We start from the raw sequence: 22,577 nt of genomic DNA on the forward strand, positions 1-22,577 counted from the left end.
AGGTCGCGTGGCAATACTTATGTGTGGACCTTTAACCTGAAGACCCGCGAACGCCCCTCAAAATGGATACTGGGGGGAGTGGCACTACTACTGCAGCCATAAATAATTCAAAACTGTAAGCAATAGAGCTTAAACATGAGGAATAGCCAACAATTCAATCTCAGACCTGATTCAGCATATTCTTTTGTACTCTCACCGCATATAAACTCATACAAATCGACGTCATTCCACAAACTACTCAACGTTGGAGAGGCGAGAAAGCCCCGATTCCACGATATACCACATGTATGACTAATCAATTAGTAGATATTTATAACTTTCAGCACATCGGCTGACGCGACACTCGCGCAACTCACGTGCTCCTGGCGTAATGGTGACGAAACGGAAAAAGTATAGCTTATCTCATGTTTCCGAAATCATGTGCTGAAATACTTGCCTGTTGCCATGTGAAGTAAATCACGCACGATATAGAGAAACTTGTTTGGGAAATTCTTCAAGCTTTATAGAGAAGACAAAAAATGGTGGGCGTATATGTTAATTCACCAAATAGCACTTTTAACTGGTTACAGCCAGTTTTAAAAAATGTATGAAAAGTATTTCTATGAAAATTATTATATAACACCTAAAATATATAATTAATAAATATATTCCGGCAGAATTATTTATAACCCTATCACAATAAAGATCACTACAACTGAATGAAACAATTCGTTTCTATTTAATGGTGTCAGAAAATATTCGCAGTCTCACTGTGACGTCCCATTTAAAGGTCATTTGGAAATATATTTTGGATGAGACTTTATAGATAGCCTTTGCCATCTCATTTCTACAAAGTGTAGACAGCGTCTAGCCAAAATTTGGTATGGAATAATTTTTTCGGACTTCAGTGACGCAAATGTTATAATGTTTATTTATTGAGACTTTCTAAATACTCCTCAGTACGAACTGGAATAATTCCAGTTGAAAATAATATTTTAATTATCAGCTCGTCTTAATTTCTTGAAATTTTTAACGCCAATTGTGAAATATATTTTTTAGAATTCCGTGACCAACTTACCAAAGTCCAAAGAACGGTTGACAAATAAATAGAGATTGTGGATCGATAGCTTACCCTCTCAAATAATTATATATTCTGAATCAAAATCTATGTATATTATTACCATAGTGCCTATTAAGTTTTATTGGATCCCAGTGCCGAACTATGTAGTAAAGGTCTAATAATACGTTTGATAAGGCTTTATTAAGAACATTTTGCAAATTTCTTAATAATTTGATAACAATTATGAAATATTCCCCGGCTCAAACATCCGAGATAGCACGTCGGTAATTTCATGCAATGTCATACTCATGTATGGAGTATTTTCCCTGAAGTTTAGCGACTGTTTAGAGAACCCCCACTCGATCGTGATTTTTTTATAGAAATACCACACATCGAGCACGTCTCGATCGCCAGACCGGCATGGAAACTCGTGCTCTGGAGGCCCCGAATACTTTGACCACCAGCTGTTCACGTGCGCACATAATCGCCAGACTGCCGATCGACTTATTCCGGTTTATTTCTCGATTTCACGGCGATGGTCAAAGCCATTTGGGGTTGCAAAAAATTCATATGGCACCAACCACTAGGCTATCACGTGAATAAACTTCGCCCAATTAATTATTGGTCTTACACACCTACGAAACTCGAGTCTTTTTACCGTCTGGGTTTTAGCTGATTGCCTCGTTAGGTGATAAAGTGTTGTTGGCATATGCCTTCATATTTCACAGAAAGGTGACACACGGACGTGTGCCTCCAACCGAGGGGAAAGTTACTGACTAGGGTATAAAATAGAGGGGCTCGTCATAGGGGCCACATGGCGGATGCGTGATCTACGTGATTCTAGAAGCTGATTACGCACTTAACCCCCAATTACTGGATTCCAGAGGTTTATTGACTGATTCTAGTGTATGCAAACTATATGCATTTGTTGACATTTTCCGCTAGCGTCATTACTCGTAAAACTCTTTCGAGCCTCTGACCCTAGCCCTTGGATAATTAAATGAGAAACTGTAAGCAAAAACAATTTAGCTCTACACACCGAGACAAAAAACGAGAACAATTAATTATTAATATATTTTTATAGATTAAATTATAATTGTAAACTTGAAAAATATTTTAAAAATATTATTGAATAAAAAAAAAATTATTTAATTTTTCAAAAGTGTCATTTAATAATCTCTACGAAATGTCAACTTTTTCGCAATTTAAAATATTTGAATTTAACTTGTTTAACAATTAATGACATATTAAAAATATTTTACAAATATTTCGCAATCATTTTTTTTTTTAAACGAATATTGTAATATTTTTAAATAGTTTTTTAACCATATCGAAATAATCGTTTCAAGATATATTAATGCTTAAAAAAAATAAAATGCTCTAAAATCTAGATGATTTTTTTCAAATTAAGATATGAAAAATTTTTGATATATAAGTACATTTTTTTTCTTTACCTAAGAGGTTTCAACCTGAGAGCTTGTTACCTAATTTTTTCTCCAAATGTTTGCGCTCGTTTTTTGTGCGAAATTTATGGCTGTCTGCGTTGGTGTGTATAACTCTCGCCGGGAGTATTCCCCAGACCACGAAGGCTACACGTGACACATGGCCAGCCAGCGAATGGACGGACGGTCTTAAACACACCTACCACCCGCCACACCCACCCACCCGTGGGGCGCCTCAAGATCAAGGCGATTCAGTTTTCCGCGCACAGTGCAAATTTGTGGGCCTCATACATAGATAAAACCTGCTCGTTGCCCGACATCGGCCCTCGAACCAGACATTTCTAACGCTATCGGAGCAGCGGACGTCGACGTCGACGTCGACGGACGGAATGGTATTTAAGTGGGAAATGATTCGGTATGACAAATCAGAAGTGAAATAACTCAGCAACAGCAAGCAACAGGCTGCTAGCCGTTAAAAAAAGACATACAAGAAATAGCACAAGGTAAGGGAAAAGGGAAATTCAATTCACTAAAATATGTGGGACAGATGTGTTTGCCAAGAATTTTAGTAAATTTATGCGCTGATCACGCTCAGTCATCGTGGACTAACACTTACTTCCGGTCTTGTTTTTAGAACCCTAATACCCATTTGAAGAAATGGCCACCGCATCAGCTCATCTGCCCATCCAGAAGCGCCAGTCGCACGAACACAATGGCGAGCCCGGTTGCCAAGGTCTGGAGGAGATGAACCGCATGTTCCGGAATTTCTGGGATCCCACGGCATACTGGGTGTGCGATAAGCAAGGCACGCGGGCGCGTCTCCAGCGCTGTCCGCAGGCGCAGCTGTACTCCGAGGAACTGGGCCGCTGCGTCCACTATGCCGATTGGGCCTGGACGGATCCCAAGGAGCCGCCAAGCCGACCCAAGATTAGCCAATCGGTGTCCACCAAGTGATAGCTATCAGTTAATCTTAGTTTAGTGCTACTCTAAGACAACCAACCTCATTACGCTTAGATCTATGTTTACAAAATACCTTTATTTTTAATGAAAATAAGAAAATATCAGTACAAAATCAAAACTTGCTCGCTTTCAACAATTTAGGGGCATTGTTTACTTTAAACTTAACTAGATGGAATGCACTTTCGGTTGGGAAAGAGAATGGAATGTATAGAGTGTTTAAGCAAAACAGAATTATATGCAAAACCAAGACATATAAAGCGCTGCCCTACGAGAATAATCTGAGCTAGGCATCCCGGCAAGTCAGTACTTAGCTACATTTCGACTAAAATTAACTGGCCTTTCAGCCTGAGTTTGGGGCATGATAAATAAAAGTGACCTTGTTGGATATTCCCCAAAAATAGTTGAGATGTTGGAGGGAAAAGATAATAAACAGAATGGGCTTTGACTACGTGAACAAACTAATCTCGCGTCTGGGAATATCCCCGATAAACTCAGGAGGCGGCTGATGCTGCGATCTTAGAGCTCTACGTTGGCGCCCTGCTTGTTGATAACCTTGAGTGGCTCCTTCTTGGGTGGCTTAGTATCCGCGGGAATCTCCTCCTCCACGGGCGCAGGTTTCTCAGGAACGGTTCGCTTGGGGGTCGGTTTGGCCGGCTTGGGAGTTGTAGTCGTAGCTGGCTTGGGAGTTGTCGTGGTTGTCGTGGTAGTCGGTGGCTTAGTTGTCGGAGGCTTCGTGGTGGTTGGCTTCGGGGTAGTGGTTGTAGTAGTGGTGGTGGTGGTGGTTGTCGTTGGCTTTTTGGTAGTCGTCGTTGTAGTGGGTTTCGGCGTGGTTGTTGTAGTAGTTGTAGTGGGTTTTGGAGTGGTTGTGGTGGGCGCCGCCTTGGGCTGCGGCTTGGGCGTGGTTGTACTGGGTGGCACACCGATGGACGCCTCCAGACCATCGCCCTCGACGCGCACATTGCGCACCTTGAGCGTGGGCTGCTTGGCCTTTGGCGACTTCACACGCGCCAAGAACTGATTGGTGGGCGATCCCAGGAACAGGAAGTCCTGGAACTCGAGCACGTGCGAAACCGATGATGCCGACTTGTCAAAGCCATGCAGGGAGCCCACAATGTTGCCGTTCCAATCCACGCGCACCACCGTAGAGCGTTTGGGCGCCAGCACACTAATGCTTTCCATGTGACCCACGAAGTGGACAAAACGCTGCGAAAACTTGTTCGGATAGACGCTGTTCAGGTAGCGGAAGGGCAGTTCGAACAATGCCAACATGCGGGCCAAGAACAGGCGCACGCTGGGGAAGCGGGTGAACAGAGTGAAACCATTGGGATGCTCGCTGTCCGAACTCAGGACTAGTGGCACCCAGATGCCCTCGGCGTCGGGCGTTAGGTTGTCGGGCAAACCGGGCAGTCCATCAACGAATACCTCGCTCTGGCCGGCCTTTACTCCCTTAAGGTAATACTTGGTCAGACGCAGCGCACCCGTCTCGGCCACGACGATGAAGTCCTCGTTGGGGCTGAGGGCCAAGCCATTGGCAAAGACCAGTTCGTCCAGCAGCACCTCGCTTACATTCTTCGAACGGTCATATTTGAAGAGACTGGAAGGGAAAAGAAAGCAGAGACCGTTAGAAATCTTAGAGCCAATAGAAAAACCGGTTTGCGCTCGTCTTACAGTCTGTATTTCAAACCATGAATAGACTACTCAAATTCATGTTTTGAATATGAGATATACCTATGCGCTTCTAATTCTGGATTCATCTTAATGTACCTTGGTCGAAACATAAAATTTTAAGTTTTTGGTAAATCATATAAATTTAAATCATTAATCATATGTTATTATAATTAATGCAAGGTGATTTAAATTAAAGAATAACCTAAATTAAATAGGATGATTAAAAAAAAAACAAAGTTGTTTACAGAAATACCAAGGTAACTTAATATTCTTTTTTTAACACAAAATGGATTTATCAAAAATATCTGCTTTTAAAATGGTACCGGCTTGACCCATAAAAATAAATAAGTTTAAAAGACTACTGCAGCCCTATACCTAACCACAAAAGCTTTTGAAGCCGGCACTACAAGACAATTAAAGAGTTAACGTTATAATATGCGATGAACTCACCGGCCCGACGGGTTTGCAAAGCTGGCGAAGACGAGGTCTTCAATAGTGAAATCGGACGAGGAGTCCGTCCAGTAGATGTCCCCCTGTTTGCCGACGGTCAGGCCGTTGAAAATCTTGGCAGGGCGGTTGATTGACTTGCCGGCGAGCTCCTGGGCGGGAGAAACCAGTAGGGTCTTCTTGTTGGATTCCAGATCCACCTGCCACAGGCCGTAGTAGGCGTCGGCGATGATGAGGTTATTGCCCTGCGTATCGAAGGCTAGTCCCAGAGGACGGCCGCACCTGGACTCCTCATAGATGTCCTCTGTAAAGGGAATTAGCATTATAAACTACTCTATTTTAAAGCACTCAAATACCCACCGCAGGGCTGGCCGATCTTGGTGACATGTGTGACATGGTTGGAGGTTAGCTTGATGACCTCACCGCCATGGATGCCGGTGTAGATCTCGTTGTTGCGGGCTATCAGGCACTCGGGGCCATAGACCCGCCCCTCCAGCAAGCGCTCGGCGCCCTCCAGGTGAAAGTTTGGCTCCAGGGCGCCCTTCAGGTCCTTGGGCGGGGTCACACTATGTTGGCCAAAGATATCTCCAAGGGTTAGACCGGAAATTACGTCAATTGGACGGGGCACTTACACATATTCCTTGAAGGGAAAGGTGGTGCGCGGCGGCAGACCGGGGATTAGGATGACGATGAGGAAGAAAATCATGAAGTTCATGATCCTCACACGAAGCGCGTACAGAAGGCCCATGATTGCTTCCTTGTGCGTCCTCCAATCACAAATTATAGCCCAAAAAACAGCTTAGTTTAAGCAATATCCCCAAAGAAAGCGACACGACGGCAAAGTTCAACAAGAAAAAAACGCAAAAGTCATCCGGGCCGGTAGAGCTGGCAATAATATCGATATTTCTATCGGTCATGCTTCCACTTTGCCACCCGTAACACTCTGCTACAAGAACTTGAAGACAAGTCTTATTGAAATTAATAAATTTATGTAAAAGGATATATTTTTTTTTAACGTAGTCTTGAAAGCTATTTATATTCAATTTTGCCGACATCATTTGTTACAATGCCTTAAATTTTACAAATATTTATTAAAAATATCGCAGCACGTTTGAAGTATGACCAAGCCATACAACAGGCAAGTTGCGGTAATGCAGAACGGTCACCTAGCCGCTGGTGTTTTTGTTTTGGGAATTCCACAACGTCGCAGTTGACAATGAGCGATAATAACAGCTCGTCGGGAGTCAAAGAGGACGTCTTTAGCATGGAGCACGACCAGGATCTCAGCAGCAAGCACTACTCGCGGTGCAGCAGTGCGGGCAGCACCCACACGCCGAACTCCTCGGCCCACAATTCAGGTAATAAAGTGCTGGGCGAGATGTCACGCTGACCAGGAGTGGAGTGGGAGCAGCTGATAAAGCACTGGCATTGAATTACTCGCTATCAGCAGCGTTTTATTACATTGTATTGTGTATGCGTCTCATGTTCCGCAGACGACGACGACGATAGCGGCGATGCTCGGCATTCGACGGCGGCCAATTCCACGCTAAGCTATAAGGAGCGCAGGAGGGAGGCGCACACCCAGGCGGAACAAAAGCGGCGGGACGCGATCAAGAAGGGATACGACAGTCTTCAGGAGCTGGTGCCACGATGCCAGCCTAATGACTCATCAGGCTACAAGCTCAGCAAGGCCCTAATTCTACAAAAATCCATTGAGTACATTGGCTACCTCAACCAGCAAAAGCTCAAGCAGGAGGACGAGGGATCGGCGCTGCAAAAGGAGGTCACGGCCCTGCGGATAATCAAGAACGGCTACGAGAACATGCTGCAGCATCAGCAGGCGAATCCGGGTCCGGAGGAGGCACGCCTAACAGATGAGGCCAAGTTCCAAGTGGTTAGTAAAGGGATTCCCCAAGTTCCCGATATCCAAAACTCGTGTTTAACCTTCTCCACAGTTTCAGGCCATCATGGAGGAAATGTTCGAGACATTTAAGCACATACCAATGGACAATTTTAAGCAGCTAACCACCGGGATCATACCTTGGCTGGAAGAGCACTGCAAGCCGCATATTCTGCGGAACATCCTAAGTCGCACCATGCAGCAGATGGCGCAGGAGGCTTTGGAAAAACAGCAGCTGCAGGCCATGGAGCAAGAGACCGGCGAGGGCTTTAGTTGATCGCGCGGTTAGTGCATCCCTTCATTCGTTATTTTATAAACCTCTGTTTGGTAGATACTTTCGTTTCGTTTACTGCGTACAAACATTAAATGCGTCATTTGAATAGTTGTAAAAGCGTTGACAAGGAAAGATTACTTTTTGGCTTAATGTTAGATTAGATAAAACTAAATTAGCTAATGTTAGCCGAGGGACTCGACTAGAGCAGCTTTATCCGAGCTGCCCAACAGCTTTAGCAGTTCCAAAAGCACGTTCAATGTGTACGGTTTGAAGCGACGCACTCGCTCCGTTATGTCAAGCGAAGTGAGAAGCTCGTCAAAAAACCTATCCAGACGCGTCGCGCTCCACACGTGTCGCGCTTCGTGTTGGAGTTTTAACACCCCCGATGTCAAGGTGTAGATCAGTCCCTCGTAGAAGTTCTCTTCTTCGAGATTTGCTGCCAGTTTGGCGCTGACCAGCAGCGCTGCTGGCAGATCGCAGCGGAACTCGTGCGACCTCACAAAACAGGTGGCTGCCAATTGACGCACCTGATCGCATTTGTGCCGCAACAAACTCCAGCTCAATCGGCGGAAGCGGAGTAGCAGGGGATTTGTCTCCTTGCCACCCGAGGTTCGCAAGTGCTCCACCTTCGAGAGGAAAGCCAAAAAGAGTATAATAGAGGAGGTAACCTCCTGGCGATCGCAGCATTCCAACATATGTTCGCAGGCCTTGGGCAGCAGACAGCCCAGCTCGTCGTAGTCAAGTTCACTAGGTTCCCAAGCGGGACGTGTTTCGAACTCCGTAGCCTGGCGCTGGCCAACCAGCTTTCCCAGATTGGCGCCAAACAGCTGCAGTGCCGCATTCGAGATGGTCCACTCAGGATTGTCGATGTGCTCAACGGCAACCAGTAAAATCTCATTGTAATATTTGCTCATAGCTGGCCTCAGTTCCGTGTCGCGAACCAGAACGCAGAGATAATGTAGTACCAGCGCCTCCCAGCGATCGTGATTGCTATCCAGGGAAACATTTTCCGCGGAACCACCTTCGTTTAGCCTCTGAAGAATTTGCAGTACAGCGCGATGCAGAAGCAGCCGCTGTCGTGGATTGTCGTTCTTCAGCACGTGCAGAAACATTATGGCGAAGCCGGCACCACGACGTGTGGTGCTCACCTGGCGACTCTCAGTCAGCAACTCCCGTTTCAGGCATTCGTGCAGCATCTGGAAACCCGCATCGTCGCTGTCCAAGCTGCTGGTGATCCCACGGGTGAGTCTGCCTATGCTCAAACCGGCAGCCTCGATGGCTCCCTTGTGACGGCAAAGCGTCAAAACGGACACATTAATGTCGAGGCAACGACGCAACGCCTCAGAGTTCACTTTGTTAGCAGTGGTCTGTAGCAGAGAACACCCAATGCTGGTGGCTAGATCGCAACAGCCCTACAAAAGATTCAAAAATTGATAAATATCTTAAGGATTAGGATTTCTCGTTACACACCTTCAATGTCAGCCAGAAACTCATCAGCAAATACTTTCGGCAGGCCTCCTCATCGTTTCCGGACTTGGAGGAGCTCTCGTTGACCAGCAGCTGGAGACTCTCGTCCATGTCTTGAAAACTAGCTGCTGTCGTAGCCTCTTCTTGTCGTCGGGCGTTGGCCAAATTGAGAAATTTCAAGATGCCGATGAGGATGCGCTCTAGTAGAGGCAGTAAGTCTTCTAGTGGCGACTCCACTGGAACTCCTGCCTTGATCACTTCCTCCAATCCGCGAAGACAGCCGAAGAGATGGCCTCGGTCCTTGGCCGTTTTCAAAGGATCTTCCAAGAATGAATCCAATGTGTCTGTTAGCCGTTTCAGGCATTCATTAAATATTATTCTTCCGCACTGTTCATTTGTAACCGCCAATTGGGCGTAGAGTGAAACCAGCGAACATTCATCTACATCTGAAGTTGGACACAGCTCCAGAACACGCTCCACGCACATTTCATTGTTCACTTGGCCCATTTGAATGAGCAGCGATACCGTTAGCTCCAAAGCATCATCAAAACCTTGAGGATTATTGAGGGTTTCGAAAAGTTGGTGCGCCATTTCTTTTGGCCGAAAAACACCTTGATCCAACAGAAATATCCCCATCCGCTGATTCTGCTGGGGGCTACACATTTTGGCATTCTTTGCCACTTGTTTGGCATATAAGGACTTGTTCAGAATCTCGAGCAGCTTGAGAGCAAATATCTTGGGTTGGTAAATCTCGCTGCGAATATCTCGCTCAATAAGTTTCTGCAGGTGCGAAAAGAATCGCTTGATGTTCTGCGCTAAGGCATCGCCTCCCACGCCGCTGCCCGCTTTGAGTACCTTATGGAAATGCTTGGCCGTGTGGTTGATAATTGTGGGCATCTTCCCCAGCATCGTGTTTCGGAATTCTGAACTCTCCAGGCTGCGATGTCGTTCGACAAAGCTGTGGAAAAACTCCAAGCAGTCCTCGACGGCAAAGTTTCCCAGATTGTCAACCAGAAATCGAAAGACCAAAAGCTGCGCCTCCGTCTCCATTCGGCTGCAGTTGGTCAAAAGCTCTGTGCTGATTTTAAAGAAGTGCAGCTTTGAGGCAGCATATATCTCCTTTGCGAACATACTGAAGATCAGGATCAGGCGGAGCTGATCGCCCGGGGACCGCAACTCATCGGAACAGGCCAGAAACTCAACGATTTGAGGATTCGCTTGCAGCAGCTCGAACAGAACATCACGCTGCTGAATACGCAGGAACCACTGCGAGTGGAAGTTCTGAATTTCCGCAACACTGCCGGTAAGGAGCAGGTCCACACTTGCGGCCAGTAATTCGGGTGAACGCTGGTTGCTCAAGCTCTTCACCGGGTACTGACTGGCAGCCCTGAGACCCTTGTAGCTTAGGCTGAGCCGAAGTCCCTTGAAGAACTCCTCTTCGCTCTGATTAGTTGCCGCCAGGAGCTCCGGCAGTGGGTGCGAGTTGAGTGCTCCACTCAGCAGATAATATTTGTTGCGATTCGTCCAGGGCCAGAACTCGACGATCAAGCGGAAGTAGGAGAAGGCCCGTTCTTTCTGCTTGCAGCAGTGGTTGTACAGCGTCAGGGTTTCCTCACGAGATCCAGTTTGGGTCTGGCGCTGCAGGCAATGGTAGAAGTGCTCCAATCGCAGGGCCAGGAGATCCAGTTTAGGGAACTTCTTCACTAGCAAGTTGGTGGCCTTAAGCACGGCCATCAGACTGGGACTATTCCGCCGCAAAGCCTCAATAATGGCAGCGGTGCACTTCTCCTCCAGCAGCGAGGCATCCAGGAGCTTCCAGTGGTCGGTGAGGAGAACGGATTGTAGCATCAGAAAGGCAGTGGGCTGCTCACAGTTTAAACGCAGGGGGAGATCTTCGAAATGGAAGTCCTGCAGCTCATACTTGTGAATTATGTGGTAGTACACGCGAAAACTAATATTTAGGGCGGCTTGGTTGGCGCCGCCGCACGTGTCTGCCTGTGCCGCCTCATCTTCCTCCGCCCGGATTCGCTGGGACAGCTGCAGGGCGGCGTCCTCAGGACGGACATCTCCCAAGCTCTGGAAGAAAATTAATATGTTAGATCTGGGCTTCTTGGGTGAGCCAACTCACCTGAAGGTAGGACAGACAGTCGCTGTTTCCAATTTTCGGTCGTTTTACGGGAGACACCGACATGCCCAATAGTTTTCGCGAGGGATGCACAACTTTCGAGTAACTTAAACCAGGGCTGGACAACGCGGCTCTTTCGATGATTGTTCGATAATCGATATGACCCGTTATTAAGTTCTTGAAATATCCAACGGTCATTTACTAAACTTTTTAAAATGCATTTGCCATACTTATATTTCAAGTACACGAAAAAAGGTTATCTTTACAGTGCAATGTAAAGATTTTTCAATAGCTTGAATGGTCCCAAAAATGTAAAATCCTTAAATCTCCTAACTGTTTAAAATCCTGAAATACTTCAACTCGTTGAGTGTGTAAATTATCAAACCAGTAAAAATTAAGCAAGTGCCGAAAGCAGGACTTTTCAAAATAAACACTACCTACCTGCTTTCCTTAGGAAAATAAATATCTAATTCGATGTGAATTGATGAAAAGGCGTCTGGGGACAAGGACTGTCGAGATATGGCTTACTTCCTAATCCCGAAGTGGAAATTTAAAATATATATGTATATAAATATAAAATTTAATGGGTCCGATAAGTCTGTTGGACTGTTGGACCCTCCCGCTGAAACTTTGTGAAACAGATGAATTGAATTGTTGAATTAAGTAAATAAATAAATTGCTTTAAAGAAAAAAATATGCACTAAGTAAAAACCAAAGTCTGTTTGAAATTTGTAAATTATTGCATTACTTAAAAATTGCATTTATTTACCAGATCTTCTCTATTTGTTAAAAAAAAACTCAACAGCCCAAAAAGAAACGTTGAAAGAAAAGCTTTAAGGCAGCTGCTCTGCAATTTTGCAGTTTAAACAGAACTACTTAGACAAAGTTCAATATTATGCATCCAAATTGCCTGTGCTTGTGTTTTACATTGCATTACTTGCAAGTGTTTGCCTAACGTTTCATTCATTTATTTACTTTATAATGCAGATAAATCGGGTGTTTTTTTCTCTCGGAACTCGTGCGATGCGTAATTTATGCAGTTGCGAAAAAAGTTTTTCCGCATTTTCCCAGCTCCTCTGCTGCTCATCCATGGAGTAGAGTTCAAGTTTCCTGTTCTGGCAGCGCTTCGAGTTCGAAACTCGAATTCCCCCGCAGCCGCAGAACAATTTTAAGTCCGCTCAATACTTGTAAATCTAGTTTCGACTTTCAGCCCATGGCTTTCAGATTCGATACGAGATACTTATTCTCAGCTTCTGCCACCCCGAAAACTTCAAGGAAACTCGTCTGAATTTTCGGAACAGGTATTCAGCAGGTCAAATATATACATTAACATTTGTCGAAAAAGGGTAGTTTCTCACCTGTAACAAGGATATCCGAACACATTATGTATTTACCCACAATGCTAAGCAGAAATCTTGTTTGCCTTTGCGTATCGGTTTTACAGTGTGCACTCGATGATTAAACCCTTAAATGGGCTTTCTTTACGCACAAGGAAATTTGATATCTCGGCTCAATACACAAAAAGCATATTGTTATGGTGAAGCACTATTGTTTATGTTAATTTTGCTAGGGGTTTTATACTGGGTGACAAAAGTTTTCTTGCAAGTAAGCTTAAGTAAGACAAACTTCTGAAAAATTATAAAATATCAATGTTCAATAGTCTTCAACAAGTAAAGTTATTGAAGTCCTTGAATACAACAATTTAAGACTCTTAACTTAAAATTCATAAGCGACTTCCTTTTTTAAAAACTGTGAAGATAAAAAGGTTCGGAATACAGCCAATCTACCTCTAAAGTTGTCAAACTGGTTTAAAACAGTATTAAAATTCGCTCAATCAGCTTTTGGATTTATTAAGTCCAAAGTTTCGAACCTTCAAATCGGATTACTTAACAAACTGTGCCTTCTTCATTGAGATGAAGATAATCGTTATCATTAAATTTAATTAAAGATAACCTGAAACTTTCTGTTTTCCTGCTCTTCATTTCACATAGAATGACAATGAACAATCAAAAAAACAGAACTTGAAAAATCATTATACTCGATTTCAACATGTGTATACCACATTAAACTGTAGCTTTTTTGTTGTGTGTGTGCGCGAACCCATAAATTTATATATTCCCCGAAATAACCCCGTTCTTAAAAAAAGAGCGAAATAAAAACGTAAATGGCAGCGAAAGAAGAAAAAGCAAAATAAAAAAATAATAGGCAACTGTCTCTCCGGCAATCTCTCGCAATCTCAAAAACAACTAGCGACCATAACCATTATTTGTACCTTCCGAATAACGAATATATAACGCCGAACCGAAGCGCACACGCACACAGCCCCAGGTAGACCGTATATATGCATGTGTATATAGTTGAGTTTTTGTAGGCCCGTTCGTCGCTTTTTCGAGTTTTGAAATTAGTATTGAAATCGTCGTTAACGGCGACGGTTTGGTTTGTTTCGACGCTTAAACACACTTGCACGTTCTTCTCTCTCACGACTTCCTCTCTTGCCGCTCTCTTTGCGCTGCTGCTGGTAAGTGTGTGCCTGCGAGTGTGCGTTTGGTGTGCAAGGTGTTGCTCTGCTTTGGAAATAGTTTAAGTCGAAATATTTAAAACTTATTGGCTGGCATGTGCATTAATATTTCAATACTGATTAGCGCAAATGCTTCAAAGTCGTTTGTCAATAGACATAGTTAAATATATTGAAAGAAACTCGGGAGTTATGTTCTGTTCTTTTTCTTGAAAAATTCTCAACTGCACATAATAAGCGTAAATTCGTGAGTTTCTATGTGTGGGTGAGCCGAGCTGAGACGAGAGAGACCCAACACCGAAAAGAATTAGTTTGCTCTCTCTGGCTCTCTACGTCACCCTACCTCCCAAAACCCCTCCCCCTAACAGCTTATTATCGTATCTTTTCACATTACAGTGCCCGCAAGCGATTTAAATTAAGTTGGCAATTACATTTCCGCTTTGGAATACTGTGTACAGAGTGCCTGTCCAGAAGGTAGTAGTTAATAAAATATTATTTGTAAAATATCATCGCTTCACACAGTGTTTTAAATAGTCTGTTCAAGAATTTACTTTCAAACAACCCCCGACCACTGTGCCAATCTTGAGTCTCTGGAAAACTACTCAAAATTTGAGATTCAATTCTAGCTTCAACCCGCCACTTTCGTATTTCCCCTATTCATTCATTATATGTACTTCATGCGTATCTTCCGAATTCGTACGCTGCGTAATCACTACATTAAATTCGTATTTCTACGTTATATTTAACGCTATCTTGTTTACTTGCATTTGAAAATCACTATCTCGAAAATGTTCTGTTATTGAGTGTGTCCCACTTGCCTCGCTTCACTTTACGAGGGTATCTGTGTATGCGGGAGAGTGTTTTTTACGTTTTCTTTGCTGCCATTATTCGTTTTGAAATAATCAAAATCGATAAAAAATATATATATTTCGTCGGTTTAGATTTGTAAGCTCTTTTCGTGTATTGTTGCTTACTAGTGAGCGTGTCGGCGGTGAGCTGCCACTTTTGATGGGTTTTGGAATGTGTTAAACAGTTGGAAACACGTCAACTTCACACAAACATATGTGTATATGGAGGTAAATATCAGGTTGATGGTGGATTCTGAAGACGAAAACCGAAAGATAACCAAATCCACGAATGCCACTTTTAACATAAAAACTGGATTTTTTTTGTTGGCACAAAGCCATAAGGTTTTTTTACAAACTGCAATGTTAATATACACAGGAAGTGGATGCTGATTTTGAAAATAAAAGTGATGTATCGTGTTTCAGTTTTAGATTATAAACGTTTCTTAATAGGGACTTATATTTCTGTGCATGCATTATAAGTCAAAATTACAAATTATTTATTAAACTTCGAGTTCTGTAAGCTAAGGATTTCAGAAGTATTATTTAAAAATCCTAATATAATTTAAATCAACTTCAAAATAATTGATTGATCGGTGTTACATTTCCCATTATTTTTTGAATGTGCAAACAGGCGTGGTCAAAATGTAAGATATTGTAATAGGAGGTCTTAAGGGCCTTTATATCTAAGAGCGCATACTTTAAACTGGGCTTACTTAAATTGTTATTGTTTTATTTTTTTTACTATTTGTTGTCTACTTAAATGAAAAGCCCAACAACATTGGAAACCTGAAGCAATTCGGAAGTTTTCCAAAACTGGTTTTTACTTCTGATGTCAAAACCGTTCCTCAATATTTTATTGACTGTCAAAAACTGTTTTCTAAACTAATTTTGTAATATTTTCTTGCTTTTTCAGTAGTTGCAGTGACTTGAAGCTCCGAAGAGTAAACCACCAACGGACACATCCATGTTAATGCCACGTTATCTGGGCCTGAACGATAGCTCCTCGTCGTCTGGCAGTCACGGAAATGCAGGAGCCCCTGGCAGCTCCTCCTCTCCGCCGACGACAGTGGCCGCCCTCACGAAGATGCGACTGCTGAGCAAAGTGGAGCACAACATGCGTCAGAGCCAAGGTCATATACCGAGCCATCAGAGCGGCCAGGACGTCAACCACCTCCTGCAAACGGCATCCACTGGCAACGGAGTGGTAGGCGATGTCGACGGACTGCTGACGCCCATGCGCATTAAAGCGCATTTGTCGCCACCCTACTCCGCCAGCAGTTCCGTCAAGTCCGAGTCCGCGAGCTCGAGCTCTCGGCCGGAGCGCAACCTGTGGAGCCGGGCCGAGATGCTGGAGATGCTGAGCATTATGCAGAATCTAAATGCCCTGGAGCAGCTAAATGACCGGAACATGAAAAGCGAATACGTCTTCCGGCAGATCGAGGATGTGATGCGCAGCAAGGGCTATGTGAAGAAGTCCAGCATTCAGATCTGGACCAAATGGAAGTTCCTTAAGTCCACTTACAATACCACAACGCGACATGGTACCGGGGTGCCCAAGGTGGTCCCGGAGGAGGTGTACCGCGTGCTCTGCCGAATGCTGAGGGACACTAATTACAACGGCAGCAGCAGCAATGTCAACGGCAGCCTCAGTGAATGCGGCAACTCGATGGACAGCTCGAAGACGGCTTGTGAAGATACCAAGGAGGACATCCTGGGCGTGGAGCATCCCATATTCGGCTTTCGGCTGGGACCCATTAAACCAGAGCCAATCGATACAGGTGAGTGGAATTATCAATTTAAATTTTGTTGTCGAAGTAGCCAGTTGAATTACTCTGATATCTTTAAAATAAATGTTTGTAAAATGGGTTTAGAAGAAAGTTATAAACTAAGTTACTTTATTTCTTCTTATAAAATTTGAATGTAAATTAAGAGGCATTTAAGATATACCAAAAGGAGTTTTTTTTTTTAATGGGTTTAGTGCTCTGCGCTTAAGATTCAAAGTGAACTTTTTTCTTTGATCAAAAAATATATTTAAATTGATTCGTAATTCGAATGCCTAATATAATTTCAAATATAATTTTTGGACACCAAAAGCAAATTTATAAAATGGAACACGACCCAATCCAGATTACATCAAAACAGAAGATAAACAATTACATCAAAACAGAAGATAAATAATTACATCAAAGCAGAAGATAAGCAATATGCATACATATAAACAATTTAATGTCAGAAAGCTATATGACAACAGTAATAAATTAATATATTCATCTATTTTTTTTTGATTTGATTACTCATTTTGATTTTCTAGAACTGAAAAACCATTACTATTTCATAAAAATGATGACAGCGGATTTCGTACTTATTCATTCCAGGCTACGAGACTTCTCAGAAGCCAGACATGGTGTCCGAACCAGATATGGAAGCCTTTGACTACGAAGCTGAGAACTCCCAGGCTGACAACCATGATCAGGATGAGGCCCCCCATTTGCCATTCATAGTGTCCGTGAAACATGAACCAGACATGGACCTGGGGATGGACACGACCAACACTCCGCCGCCCACGGCGCCAGCTTCGCCCTCGCCCCCTCCTGTGGCGCTGGATGAGACCGATGAGGAAACAGTATACTCATCCACCCCTATCGCTCTTCCTCCACTGCGCGTGGCCTCCTTTGCCAAGGACGAGCTGCGGCGGCCCACCCACGGCATCCTGCAGATCGATCGGCCGCCGCCGACGCTCACCAAGATGAACCAGCAGCTACCCAGTCCGGGCCAGGCGAGCAAATCCCTACCCCTCCAAAGCACTAGCAGCATAAACTTTGTGCACCCGCACAGCAAACTGATGTTACCCCGCAAGCCAAATCCGAATAGCAGCCAACCCGGCTTGCGTCTGCCCAGGGATATCAGTGTCCAGCCGGCGGGCATGCGAATGAAGACGGTGCCTATGCGGGATACGGGCTACTCGTTGCGGCCGGAACGGATGATCCCCGACCTGAATCAGGTCACATCCAGTCCCCCACAGTCGCCGATGGCCGCTCTTTTGAGCCGTGGACCGCCGCCCAAGTATCCAATAGCCGGGCAACAGGGTGGCGCCTCCACTAGCAGGCAGGCTCACATTATGTCTTCCCACCAGTTGACCCCGTTGCAGCACCAACAGCTCCAGCCGCGGAAGCGTCGTCTGGTTCAAAGTCCGGTTATGGGCATGCCTGTGCCTGTAAAGCTGCAGCGCAGCTCCAATATGTACGAAACGACTATAAAAGGTACTCGATCTCACCCTGGAATGGGCGAAGAGAGCAAAAAGAAGACCAGCGAAGAACAGACGAAGCAGCGCAAGAAACGGCAGGAAGAGGTGTTCGCCAAAGAGCTCGCCCAATTGGCCACTGCGATGCACTCAGCTCAGAAGGAGATGCTGCAGGATTTCTTCATGCAACAGAAGGAGATCGCGAGGCGAGAGCATGAGTTCCAGATGAAACAGGACACGATGGTGATGCGGGCACTGCGCAAGCAAACGTATGTGTTGCTCAAAAGCGCAAACGAGCTGGTAAATGGACCTTCTGAGGCAACTAAAAATGAGCCGGAACCCAAAGACGGTGTCATTCCCGAAACTCAGATGTCGTTTCAACAAGAAACGGAAATAAAACCTCCAGAAAGCGAAGAGGAAAATATTGATGGAGATGGGGAAGATGACGATATGGAAGAAACTTTGGAAGAGCCAGAAGATGAAGACAATGAAGTGGATTATGAGGATGAAAACGAAGAGGAGGATGACGAAGAAGTCGATGATGAACACCTGGGCAATGACAGCGACCTGGAAATGTCCACCTTAGCCATGTCCGAGGGCTCCAACCATGTTGAAGTCATCAGCGAGGAGCAGTAGTTGACTTTTCCCCAACATTCCAACCCATCTCCAAGTATTAGCCCAAAAAGACAAACACCATTGTTAATACCGATTCATTCCAATCGCATTCCTTAAGCTATATATACTATATATATTCCTAAAGCCGGACCCGCGCATTGTTAAAAGACTTGATTATATTTAAGCATTATTACATAAATGAAACCTAAAGTAAATTAAAATGTATTTATTGTTCATCGACCGTCTATGCCCCAAAGTGCTGTAAAGTTATTGAAACCACAAAATACTTAGGTAATCATATGATATATATCAAAATATATATGTACCTTGTACAATAAAAGAAGAGATTTCAATTTGAAATGGGATTGCAAGTGGGATCTGAACTTTTAAACAAAATCAATTTTAATTTCCTATCAAGAAATGTATTTAATAATATTGCATTAGTTTGAAAAACAAATTAGAATTTACAACAAAATCAAATCAGGGAAAGTAGAGCGCCCTAAAGTTACGAGAAATCAATCTTACTGGCTAGGATTTTTGCAAAAAATTAAATAGTTCTAGCTTAAAACGACAAACTGCGAGTGCACTAAATTAGGTAATGCCCATTATGTGCTGTGCCTGCCTGTCCTATGGATTAGTGTACTCCTCCTACTCTCCGCGAATTAGCACGATCCGTAAACGCCTAAAGCAAAGTGTTAGCAGCTAGTGTTTATTTTACAATTACCATTACGACCCCGCGATACCGTGCCCACGCCCCTTTTCCTAACCGGAATTTAGTCAGGCCGGTAGATGGGCGTTTTGGGTATAAATTCAATTAAAATAACATACTCCATCATGGAATTGGAATCACATTGTTGCTTATGCAGTCGCCAGTGCAGGCCCAGCTTATGATATAGATGATTATTTTCCCACTCGAAGAGCTTATCTAGAGTGAGTTGTGTCTAAAAAGGGATAAGGTTTTCGGTAAGGATTACATGATCTTGCTGGAGATGTATCTCAATCTTACGCGTTTGCTGAGACAGATGACGGGCCAAAGGGAACAGCCGAGCGTGCAGCAACAGCATACGCATCCGCAGAAAAGCCACTTGACGTTAACAGGCAGGGATTTCTTCAGCACTCCGTTGATTCGGCCCACCGTCGCCTTGAACTCCTCGGGGGCGACTCGGGACAGCAGACCGCAGGGGAACTCCACGTTAAAGCGATTGCTCAGGCCAAACCTGTGAATGCGCATGGGAAAAAAGTGGTATTAGAATGGGTAATTGGCGTGCAATGCAATTATTCTGCCCTGACTCGTCTCTTATGCAACTGTTTATAATTGACAGTTGGGCAACCCCACCTTTCCAAAAATGGTGTCAAACTGTATCAATACCGAAGCCAATGTGGAAATTAGGTGGCGATGACATTGAACTACATTTTAGCTATGTATAGACAACATACATCACAAGCATTACTACGCTGACAGCTATGGTCGGAATAATTTGACTGTCTTTTGTGACTCTTTTATAGTATTTAAATTTCTTTAGACCCCAAATATCTCCAAATATCTTTTATCAATTGCATTAAACTTTTTTTAAATTTGAAAATTTCTGGACAACTAAAATTGTGTAATCAAATACCAAAAAAAGAATAATACCTATGTATATTTGTCCCCACATTTTCAATTCAAACTATTATATTAAAAGTTTTTGCAAAATATATTCTTTTTCGAATAATGGTGATAGAAAATATTATTATTTGGGCTGCACTGTATTCATCATTGACTCATGTAAAGTGCAGATAATGCTATTGTCATTCTGGATGGGGTTACAATCCGAACTACTCTATCTATCTGGTTTCCCGCCTGTTGGTCTTATCGCTTGTTTACATTGCCCAAACAAGGCCCCACTTACACAGTCATGTTGCCCGCGCCACGAATGATAATGGGCTCCTGGACGGGCGCCACCGTCTGGTCCTGGAAGTGCTCCAGCTCGTCCAGCTGTTCGTCTTCGTAGATGGCGTCGAAGTCGGAGAAGGACATGGTTTATGTGTGATTTGTGCTTGTTACAGAGGGCTGATGCGCTGAAACGGATGACGAGGTGACCAGGGGGAACAGAGAAGAGCAGCGGCCGCTCCAGCTGTGCCGAGTGGGAGGTCAAAACATGTTGCAGGATGTTCCTGGCGGGGATTGGGTGTTTTCTTAAATGTGTTCAGTTGACGGCTGATGCTTCCGTCATAAAATGTTGAAGTCGGCCGCGCTTCCCAGTGGATACGATTATGACGTCTGGCTTCCTTTTGTTGACGCAAACGCGTGGGTGGCCTGTGGTTTTGGTTCGAAGGGCGGGGGGTGGCATTCAAAATAAAGTGCATATTAAAAAATAATAAATGCAGCGTATGTGTGTGAGACGGTTTACAACACTGTACGTTGGGTGCACTGTTGTTGCTTTTCCATACGAGAGGACGGGAGGGCAAGAGGCTCCAAGTACAAAGAAAGAAAGACTAAAAGTTTGCATTTCTCATACCGCCACAAAAATTAGAATTTCGCACTCAAATAAATATATCGAACAACAACAACTACAACGCAAATGTTTTGTTTTTCCCCACACACACACACAAACCACTAGACAGACACACACACCTCTTGCAGCGTATTTCGCAATCACTTTTCTTCCAGGTTAAGTTGTTTTTTGACGCCCTACGTGCAGTTTTTTTCTTTTTCCAGTGTTTTCGGACAGTTTTCGAATTTCCCAGCGCAGGGCCTACGACTTTGACTCGCTTTCTACGTTTTCCGAAAACGAAAATAGATTAACCAGCTCGCTGCTAAATTTGTTGTTGCACGACCACGACGAACAGCTGGCTGACCAGGGCTGCCAGGCTGCCGCACAGTTGACAGCCTTACTATTTAAAATTAAATATATTGTATATATATATATATATTTATTATGTATAAATATTGATTTCTTAAATGTAAGAATAATAGAAAATAGCTTTAAATAACCTATTTTAAACGTCTTTCTTATAAATCAAAAACTAACAGCTGCCAGTGTTGCCAGCCCGTAACTTTTTTAAATCCTTCAATTGCTTTGGAATATTATTGATTTATTAATTATCTATATAAATAAATTACTTTTATGTATAAAATACATAGCGTGCCATAAGCTTAGGCCTAAACAAATACAAATTCGACGATTGGGCAACTCAAACAACATTGCATTAGCTTAATTACGAGTGTTATAGATTAAAATATAGCTCTAGCGTGAACGAGAAGGCATATTTGAGATGGTTTTTGGTTTCGAGTTCCGGTGGGTGGAGGACTACTTCTTCTTGGCCGCACTCGGACTGGTGGACTGAAACACCGAGGAGGCCGACATTAGATTCTCGATGTACTGGCCCAGTACTTGGTTCTCGGAGCGGAGCTTAAGATTCTCCTCCTTGACAGAGTCAACGCGTTGCGACAGGTCATCCAGGGTATTTTGGAGCTCCAGAACCTGAGTAATCAGACGAGCCTTCTCCTCCCGATCGTCTTGGGCCATTTCCATGGCCTCCAGCGAATTGTGCGAAGAATCCGGCGTGGAACTCCGGTTGGTGAAGGAAGAACGCAGCGAGTCCATGGATCTGCCACTGGGCATATGGCCTGCCGTCGAAGGTTCGTCATCCGGAATGACCACTGTTTTTTGGGGGCAATAACAATTGATAACATCATCATTTGGGACTCGCCCACTTCCATTAAATTTTGCTTACCCTGTGGATCCTCGTCCATGTTGGGAATACTATCGTCGTTGTTTAACAGGGACATGGCTGGCAGTGTGTAAGGGTCCCTTCTGTTGTTTATAAGTTTTATTTAATTAACACTCGCCAAATTTTCGCTTAGAAATTGACACGAAAAAAGAAAACTACCACTTTGGTTTGGTCCCCTCGAAGTTAGGCAACACTGACTGCGGGCGCTGCCGTTGTTTAGTAGGACCGGTATTTTCCAACACTAGCAGAAGTTTAAAAGGAAGAAGCAGCACCAGTATTTTATGGTCTTAATTTAAAACTCTTAAAACAAATATTTAAAAGA

The 22,577-nt window shown here is 43.9% G+C and overlaps 8 protein-coding genes across 11 annotated transcripts in view; 4 read left to right on the forward strand and 4 right to left on the reverse strand.

Moving 5' to 3' along the window:
* The window catches only part of LOC108050247 (dynein beta chain, ciliary), a 37,295-nt gene extending 37,077 nt beyond the window's left edge, over positions 1–218 (forward strand). Inside the window, 1 exon segment of the mRNA XM_044458862.1 lies at positions 3–218. Within this exon segment, the coding sequence (XP_044314797.1) occupies positions 3–102 (100 nt within the window). The 3' untranslated portion in view covers positions 103–218.
* Positions 219–2,903: 2,685 nt separating this feature from the next.
* LOC108050306 lies at positions 2,904–3,559 on the forward strand. The gene is made up of 2 exons (XM_017131932.2): positions 2,904–2,984; positions 3,116–3,559. The coding sequence occupies exon 2, from the start codon at positions 3,139–3,141 to the stop codon at positions 3,433–3,435; it is 297 nt and encodes a 98-aa protein (XP_016987421.1). The 5' UTR covers positions 2,904–2,984; positions 3,116–3,138; the 3' UTR covers positions 3,436–3,559.
* Positions 3,499–6,441, reverse strand: LOC108050305 (adipocyte plasma membrane-associated protein). Its single transcript, XM_017131931.2, has 4 exons — positions 6,189–6,441; positions 5,917–6,122; positions 5,560–5,860; positions 3,499–5,035 (listed from the first exon to the last, which is right to left on the reverse strand). Exons 1-4 carry the CDS (start codon positions 6,302–6,304, stop codon positions 3,958–3,960), a joined length of 1,701 nt encoding a protein of 566 aa, XP_016987420.1. The 5' UTR covers positions 6,305–6,441; the 3' UTR covers positions 3,499–3,957.
* A 264-nt stretch (positions 6,442–6,705) lies between these two features.
* LOC108050300 (max-like protein X) lies at positions 6,706–7,862 on the forward strand. Its single transcript, XM_017131923.1, has 3 exons — positions 6,706–6,914; positions 7,050–7,450; positions 7,512–7,862. Exons 1-3 carry the CDS (start codon positions 6,773–6,775, stop codon positions 7,731–7,733), a joined length of 765 nt encoding a protein of 254 aa, XP_016987412.1. The 5' UTR covers positions 6,706–6,772; the 3' UTR covers positions 7,734–7,862.
* On the reverse strand, positions 7,780–11,459 carry LOC108050299. The gene is made up of 3 exons (XM_017131922.2): positions 11,326–11,459; positions 9,201–11,273; positions 7,780–9,142 (listed from the first exon to the last, which is right to left on the reverse strand). The coding sequence occupies exons 1-3, from the start codon at positions 11,386–11,388 to the stop codon at positions 7,913–7,915; spliced, it is 3,366 nt and encodes a 1,121-aa protein (XP_016987411.2). The 5' UTR covers positions 11,389–11,459; the 3' UTR covers positions 7,780–7,912.
* A 2,266-nt stretch (positions 11,460–13,725) lies between these two features.
* On the forward strand, positions 13,726–18,881 carry LOC108050295. 4 transcript variants are annotated; one of them, XM_017131914.2, is made up of 3 exons: positions 13,726–13,840; positions 15,599–16,463; positions 17,061–18,881. In XM_017131914.2, the coding sequence occupies exons 2-3, from the start codon at positions 15,650–15,652 to the stop codon at positions 18,560–18,562; spliced, it is 2,316 nt and encodes a 771-aa protein (XP_016987403.2). In that variant the 5' UTR covers positions 13,726–13,840; positions 15,599–15,649; the 3' UTR covers positions 18,563–18,881. The 4 variants fall into 4 exon arrangements, with proteins under 4 accessions (XP_016987403.2, XP_016987406.2, XP_016987405.2 ...); XM_017131917.2 differs by having other exon boundaries at positions 15,602–16,463; XM_017131916.2 differs by lacking the exon at positions 13,726–13,840 and adding an exon at positions 14,254–14,311.
* LOC108050296 (cysteine-rich hydrophobic domain-containing protein 2) lies at positions 18,623–21,385 on the reverse strand. Its single transcript, XM_017131918.2, has 4 exons — positions 21,156–21,385; positions 20,431–20,837; positions 19,548–19,758; positions 18,623–19,482 (listed from the first exon to the last, which is right to left on the reverse strand). Exons 2-4 carry the CDS (start codon positions 20,556–20,558, stop codon positions 19,315–19,317), a joined length of 507 nt encoding a protein of 168 aa, XP_016987407.1. The 5' UTR covers positions 20,559–20,837; positions 21,156–21,385; the 3' UTR covers positions 18,623–19,314.
* Positions 21,386–21,595: 210 nt separating this feature from the next.
* Positions 21,596–22,455, reverse strand: LOC108050283 (short coiled-coil protein B). Its single transcript, XM_017131893.1, has 2 exons — positions 22,259–22,455; positions 21,596–22,184 (listed from the first exon to the last, which is right to left on the reverse strand). Exons 1-2 carry the CDS (start codon positions 22,311–22,313, stop codon positions 21,832–21,834), a joined length of 408 nt encoding a protein of 135 aa, XP_016987382.1. The 5' UTR covers positions 22,314–22,455; the 3' UTR covers positions 21,596–21,831.
* Between the last annotated feature and the right edge of the window lie 122 nt (positions 22,456–22,577).

This window comes from Drosophila rhopaloa, unplaced genomic scaffold (genome assembly GCF_018152115.1).
Source record: "Drosophila rhopaloa isolate 14029-0021.01 unplaced genomic scaffold, ASM1815211v1 contig_178, whole genome shotgun sequence".
NCBI classification, from domain to species: Eukaryota; Metazoa; Arthropoda; class Insecta; order Diptera; family Drosophilidae; genus Drosophila; species Drosophila rhopaloa.

Bases quoted from the DNA above. Each gene is read 5' to 3' on its own strand.
- LOC108050306 (XM_017131932.2), top strand. From the start codon at position 3,139: ATGGCCACCGCATCAGCTCATCTGCCCATCCAGAAGCGCCAGTCGCAC.
- LOC108050305 (XM_017131931.2), bottom strand. From the start codon at position 6,304: ATGGGCCTTCTGTACGCGCTTCGTGTGAGGATCATGAACTTCATGATT. The intron at 5,861-5,916 runs GTGGGTATTTGA...TTCCCTTTACAG, and splicing joins CAAGATCGGCCAGCCCTGCG to AGGACATCTATGAGGAGTCC. The intron at 5,036-5,559 runs GTGAGTTCATCG...TTTCCCTTCCAG, and splicing joins TTTGCAAACCCGTCGGGCCG to TCTCTTCAAATATGACCGTT.
- LOC108050300 (XM_017131923.1), top strand. From the start codon at position 6,773: ATGAGCGATAATAACAGCTCGTCGGGAGTCAAAGAGGACGTCTTTAGC. The intron at 6,915-7,049 runs GTAATAAAGTGC...CATGTTCCGCAG, and splicing joins CTCCTCGGCCCACAATTCAG to ACGACGACGACGATAGCGGC. The intron at 7,451-7,511 runs GTTAGTAAAGGG...CCTTCTCCACAG, and splicing joins ATGAGGCCAAGTTCCAAGTG to TTTCAGGCCATCATGGAGGA.
- LOC108050299 (XM_017131922.2), bottom strand. From the start codon at position 11,388: ATGTCGGTGTCTCCCGTAAAACGACCGAAAATTGGAAACAGCGACTGT. The intron at 11,274-11,325 runs GTGAGTTGGCTC...ATTTTCTTCCAG, and splicing joins ACTGTCTGTCCTACCTTCAG to AGCTTGGGAGATGTCCGTCC. The intron at 9,143-9,200 runs GTGTGTAACGAG...AATCTTTTGTAG, and splicing joins GTTTCTGGCTGACATTGAAG to GGCTGTTGCGATCTAGCCAC.
- LOC108050295 (XM_017131914.2), top strand. From the start codon at position 15,650: ATGTTAATGCCACGTTATCTGGGCCTGAACGATAGCTCCTCGTCGTCT. The intron at 16,464-17,060 runs GTGAGTGGAATT...TATTCATTCCAG, and splicing joins ACCAGAGCCAATCGATACAG to GCTACGAGACTTCTCAGAAG.
- LOC108050296 (XM_017131918.2), bottom strand. From the start codon at position 20,558: ATGTCCTTCTCCGACTTCGACGCCATCTACGAAGACGAACAGCTGGAC. The intron at 19,759-20,430 runs GTAAGTGGGGCC...GCGCATTCACAG, and splicing joins GGCGCGGGCAACATGACTGT to GTTTGGCCTGAGCAATCGCT. The intron at 19,483-19,547 runs GTAAGATTGAGA...ATCCCTTTTTAG, and splicing joins TCATCTGTCTCAGCAAACGC to ACACAACTCACTCTAGATAA.
- LOC108050283 (XM_017131893.1), bottom strand. From the start codon at position 22,313: ATGTCCCTGTTAAACAACGACGATAGTATTCCCAACATGGACGAGGAT. The intron at 22,185-22,258 runs GTAAGCAAAATT...CCCAAAAAACAG, and splicing joins CATGGACGAGGATCCACAGG to TGGTCATTCCGGATGACGAA.